The sequence below is a fragment of the Morone saxatilis genome, unplaced genomic scaffold (genome assembly GCF_004916995.1).
Source record: "Morone saxatilis isolate NCDOM2014 unplaced genomic scaffold, NCSU_SB_2.0 Contig9, whole genome shotgun sequence".
NCBI lineage: Eukaryota > Metazoa > Chordata > Actinopteri > Moronidae > Morone > Morone saxatilis.
The window spans coordinates 17,292,276-17,298,336 of record NW_023340268.1 but is presented as its reverse complement, the minus strand read 5'-3'; the positions used below and the strand labels follow the sequence as shown (position 1 = coordinate 17,298,336).

Here is a 6,061-nt window from a genome sequence, read left to right as displayed (position 1 = left end):
AGTTGCCAATTAATTTTCTGTTAATGAATCAATGAACAGTGGTACAGCTCCTTACTGTCAACACACCTGATGGCTGCAAGGCATTCTGGTCTAGTGAGGCTACTTCTGGTGTGCAGATGGCTTCCTCTACCTCTTTAATAATGAAAGTATGATTGTTGCAAAATGGCTGTTGAAGAAAAAAGTCCTTACTCTTTGATTGTGAGGGACTGACATCACAACCTTATGTTCACCACTGATGCTAGCAAACTCAAATACATCTTCTGGAAATATCTGGATATGCTGTTACATTATAGCCAGTTACCTGCAGAAATAAGATAAATACAGCACCCAACAAGAAAACGGGCCTAGGAATGCAACGCTGCATCACCAGTACCTGTTTTCTGATGCGTGTTCAAGTGGATTTTTACTTTTAGGAAATAGCTTGACATTTTGAGAAATACTTACTACATACATATGTACATACTTATTGTCTGCCTTGCCAAGAAATAGATAAGATCGATTGCATGTCTTTAGTTTATCTGACACAATAAGAGAGAGGACACATATATCTAAAAAAAACATTAAGGATAACACAATGAAGTCCAATACTTATTTCCATGTGGTCTGTACCATAAATATGAAGCTACTGTACAGCCGCAGCTGGTAGCTTAGAAAGACATAGTCAGCACATGGCCCCTGTAAAACCACAAACAGTTGTTTTCAACAACATATAAGTGTTCATTTCTGAGCTTCAGAGGTGCTGGTAGGTGGATTTTGTTTGTTTGCTGGCCGTTTCCCCGTTTCCAGTCTTGGTAAGACTAAGCTAAGCAGCTGCTGGCTGTAGCCTCATATTTAGCATACAGACACGAGAGTGGCATCAATCTTTCCATCTAATTCTCGACAAGACAGTGAATAAGAGTATTTCAAGTGTTAAACTATCCATTTAACAGTCTTTAACACTCCTGATGTCATTCCATCTTCGTAAAATATAGCTTAGATTTCATACGCAAGGCTCACAATTTTCACTTAAGGCGAGTGAATCTCATTCTACTGTGTGTTGACACACAGTCAACGACTGAGTTCACATTTCAAGTCATTTGTTCAATTCCATATTAAAACAAAGAGGGGGAAAAAAACAATGGGAGTGCTTTTGTTGATTTGTCTTTTCTGGAGTGAGGGAACAGTGGTCAGAATCCGAAAATGACAGCTCCAACCCATCAATATCAAATCAATAGAATTAAAATGTGCAAGCAGTGAGCTCAGAACAGACTTAGGAAAAGAAAATGACATTCAAAGGCAATTCACCAACAGATTTAACCCTTTCAATAGAAAAAAAGACTGAAATGGTACAAGCTTGGGGGTGGATACACTTTTCAGGAGTCTTCCTTCTCTTCCTCATGGTCTTGACACACTGCAGGCGCTTCATGAGCACATTCTTTTTTACCAAAGCATGGTCATGTTGCTTCAAGCCACACAGAGGTCCAAGATGTTCCCATACCTGTCTGATAGGCACTGCATAATCAGCCGTGACTCTCTTTGCTCCCACGCCACTGTAATCCAATCAGAACTGGTGGAAATTCACATGCATGCTTTTCAGAAGGGGAGGGGTTGGAGGAGGAGGAGAAGAAGGACAAACGGAGAGCAGGCAGCTTCATTTAGCTAGAGAGAACAGCTGTCATCTGTCCGCCCGGGAGTGCAAAACTAGTTCTGCATTGAATCAACAGTAATAAAACAGCATTAAAATGACATCAAGTAATCAACTCTACAAGAGAGGCTTGTTACGGCCTTCCTGATAAACATTCCTCTGTCCTTTCAGCAAACCCTCGCCACTGCTCTGCTTATCTTGCCTTCAGCTACTTCTCTTTTCTCTCCCAACTTTTCTCTTAGCTTCTGTGGAGGAGGAGAGGCGGGATCAGGGTCGCACCAGGGCACTGTGGGACAGGACACAGCAAAGAGGCCGCATCAAGTCTGTTCGGGTGGTGTTGGTAGTTGGGTGGGGGCCGGGGGCAGGGTGTCAGCTTATCCAGACTGGACTGCACAGGTTGAGAAAACTCCTGGATCGAGTTTGATAAGACCCAGAGAGGTTCCCGTCCATCCCTGATGATCGATGAGGAAGTCAGAGGGTGGCGCTCCCCGCCCACCTCGGCAGCGAATGGGGCGAGGGTGGGGCAGGCACCACAGCTTATCAGGCCTGGAGGATGAGGGAGGTTGGGGGCTGAAGGGTGAGGGGACTCTGAGGGAGGAGACCCGCAGCACTCCTGCTGAACAGACCTTAGCTGTCTTGTGTTTTCACAACATATGGTCTCCCTCCAGGGTCAAAACGGCAATGACAAAACAACCGAGTCTCCATGACAGCATCGCAGGAGCTAGGCGACTGCTGGGTCCACAATCTGCAACGCTTGAACTGTCCGGTGAACGGATGCCATTCAAACATCCTAACAGCGGTAAGGCAGAGAAATGCATCGGAGACATTAAACCTCCCACGCCGGCTCCTGCTCAGTTGTTCACATCCCCGAAACTTGACTTAAACTTTTCTTTAGCTCCTCAACCTCATTGCGTTGGTGAGGGAGGGGCAGAAGGGGGATAGGGATCTCAGGGTGAGAGGTGTGCAAAAAAGGGGTGGAGGTGATGGGGGCGTGGAGTGTCACAAGGCCACGGCGGTGCAGGGGTGTTTGAGCTTGCAGGGCAGCACTCCTCTGTTGAGCTGGTAAAACTCCACCAGGTGGATCAGGTCGGTGAACTTGGTGGCACCGTCGTCGAGGCTGAAGAACACCTGACCGTCCTCCTCACACTTGAGACCAGAGCCAGAGGGAGGAGAGAGGCCAGTTAACTATCACATGACAGTACGACATGTATACTTTGATAAATAAGATCAGACAGGTGAAAGCAGAGCAAATATATGGACAAACTCATGTCAACAGGCCTTTTAACCTTGTACCGACTGAACCTGGCAATGTTGCTCTGTAAGTCGGTCCACCACTGTGGTCCCGACTGAAATATCTTGACAGCTATTGGATGGATTGGCATGACAGTTGGTTCAGACAATCATGATCCCCAGAGGATGAATCCCACTGACTTTGGTGATCCGCTGACTTTTCATCTATTGCTACCAGCAGATAAAAAAAATATTTGTCCAGCACTTGGTTTATGACCAATACCTACAAAACGACACTAATGACTTAATCCCATCAGCTTGTATTCTTTACTAATTAGCAAACGTTAGCATGCTAACACACTAAACTAAGAGAGTAAACGTAGTTAACATTATACCTAAACATCAGCATGTTAGCATTGTCATTGTGAGCATGTTAGCATGCTAATGTTAGCATTCGGCTCAATGTACAGCTATGCCAAAGTTCAGCCTCACAGAACTGCTAGCATGGCTGCAGACAAGAAATATTCTATTCTTTATTCATTTCTATGCTTCTCTGCATGCTTGCTTGACATTACTAATCATTCTCCAGTTTTCCAAAGTTTAGCAGCTATACACTATGTCCATACATTGTCAGCAACCTCGTATATTAGGCCAGTTTTCTAAAAACCTTAGCAAATAAAACCAAAACTTTCTGCATGGCTAGGTACCTCTAGCAGCAAGTCAAAAAGTGCCATTTGTTTGAACTGGCCCTTTAAGACATTTGAAGTTAATTTCTGTAACAAAATAAATGAAAACACATGGCTGCCTGGGAGGAGGAAAACCGTATTTCAAAATCTTAAAAAAGCAAGACATGCTTTGGAAAATGGTTGGCAGCGACATTAAGTGTAGCAGGCCAGATGAATCTTGTAGGTTTTACTATGAGGTTAAGCTGTATCTCAAAGCATTTAGAAAAGGTGGACCTGCTTGAAATCTGCAGGGACTGATATGTTTCTTTGCTGGTAATGCCAATCAGCCACGACTGCTGGCTTTTGAGGCTATGACTGCAGTTTAGTAATCGAGCTACGACATGAAATGTAACAAAAGGTCATTTTACCCTCCGAAAAAAAAATCTATTTCACAGCCCAACTTTGAGTTGTGTAATTTTCTAAGAGAGTGAAGCAGTGATCTGCCCCACTGTGCCTTACATTCAATACAAGTGAGCATGACATATTCCCTGCACTGTAATGTGACTGTATTGTGTAATGTGACTGACCGGTAAGATCTGGAAGTGCTTGATCTTCTGGTGGTGGCACAAGGTAAGCACGAATGCCTTGGGATTACTCTGACTGTCCCGCAACAGGAATAACCTGACACAGAGAACATTAGAGAGAGATGATTAAACCGTTTCATGAAAAGCACGAAAAATACATCACAAGTGTAACTCTGGTTCGGTGGTTACATTTCAAATGCTTGAGTTGAGGTAGCTGTAACTCTTTATCTTAATCCACCGGGTAAAGGCTGAGATACTTGGCTGTCAGGCCAAAAGGCCGTTTTAAGACATTTTAGAAGATTTAAGCTTTTCTTGGCTGCAGTGATGTCTATTATTTTTTACATTTTTTATTCAGAAAATTCTAGTTTGACAAAATAATCTTCACTTATTACAACTTGTGTTTTCACAAAGCTTTCTAGTGCGTTTCACATGAGCAACATTTACCATGAAATTTCACGCTCAAAATATAGTTCTTACCCATCTACTTGGCCTTGTTGTATGATCATTTTGTGGGCTTCCTCTCGCATGATTCGACCGTGAAACCATACCTGTGTCCTGTGGATCACTGAAAGACAGGCATCTTTGACTCAGTGTTTGAGAATTTTCATATTCATAACACATAATCACATTCAGTGCATCTACCAGCCAAACTAAACACTCAAATAAATATGAAGTCATATGGTCCTTTCTTTCTGTCGTTGCTGGGCTATAGCACTAATACAAGGTGGTTACAGCTGTATTTGTTTGTGGTTGGAAGTGAGTACCTGTACTCAGAGAGGATGGGTGCAGCGGGCTGGGACTGCCCAGGACATTCATACGCTGGCTCCGTTTCTATGTGGAAGAAAATGCAACATTTACTATATGATAAAAACATATCAAACACAATTCAAAATCAATTCTAATCGGCCTCCAAGCTTCCAGTCTCCACACTTTCCCTTTGAATTATTGTAGAATTCATTTTAGTACAGTAAACAGACCCTGTAATGCATTGCAGTCACTCACAATGAAGTGAGCAGCCGCTTGCTGCTTTAGCCTCGTCAGAGGTATAATCTCAGCAACAGATAAGTGGAGCTGCTGCACACTTGAATTTACTAAGAAAAGGCATGCAGGGGAAAGATAAATGAGTTTGAATGGAAAAAGGCTTCTGCACAGCGTTTCCATAAAAGAAGTTACAGAAAGGAAGCTCAAAAGTGAAAAAGATATCAAAGATGTTTGTATAAGAAAAAGCTGTGATTTCAAATGACTATATGATAACATATACTGTATGATAGGGGAAATCATGGGCCTATATTACAGAAACTCAAGGGAGAGTTCATGATAAAATGGCCCTTTTACATACTGTAGGATTAGTATTTGTCTTATCTTTGTTAATCACATCAAACAACTGGAGCTTAAATCTGTTCATTTTTGGATTCAGATTTCTTCTATTTTATGAATATCTGTCCACTCCAAAGCCCGAGCTTCAACCCCCTTCTTACCCTCCAGGTCTGTCCCTCCTCCAGGGCGGCGCTCTGGGCCTCAACAGGGTTGTCGATGACGCGACCTGTCCGTCCAGAGAAGTCCATGGCGACCAGGGAATTCTCAGATACACTCCGCTGTTAGGAGACGTGGCAGGGTGGGAGGGTAGGTGGAGGGTGGTGGTGGTGGTGGTGGAGGAATGGGGAGGGGGTAGCACAAGGATAGTGGGGTGGGGTAGACAAGGGCAGAGTCAAAACAAGCAGACACAGTCACCTGGGGCATGAACAAAATCCTGTCGCACAGTGAGACATTCATCAAATACAAATGCCCCTGAGGAAAAACAACAAACCTCTCCCGGCCCTCCACTCAAAATTAAATAAGTACTTAATGCTTTCACCTAAAAATAAAAAAGTCAATAAACAAAACACCAGGGGTGATCGGGTGGGATGACAAATCCGGATGTACTCGTAACTGTAAATTATTATGAAGATTAGTGATCC

At 43.4% G+C, this 6,061-nt stretch overlaps 1 protein-coding gene across 1 annotated transcript in view; it reads right to left on the bottom strand.

Moving 5' to 3' along the window:
* Window positions 1-6,061, bottom strand: part of LOC118342503 (growth factor receptor-bound protein 10-like) — a gene marked incomplete at its 3' end in the record, with an annotated part of 38,525 nt that overhangs the window by 301 nt on the left and 32,163 nt on the right. Inside the window, 5 exon segments of the mRNA XM_035681066.1 lie at window positions 1-2,770; window positions 4,107-4,200; window positions 4,581-4,668; window positions 4,868-4,934; window positions 5,582-5,698. Of these exon segments, the coding sequence (XP_035536959.1) occupies window positions 2,624-2,770; window positions 4,107-4,200; window positions 4,581-4,668; window positions 4,868-4,934; window positions 5,582-5,698 (513 nt within the window).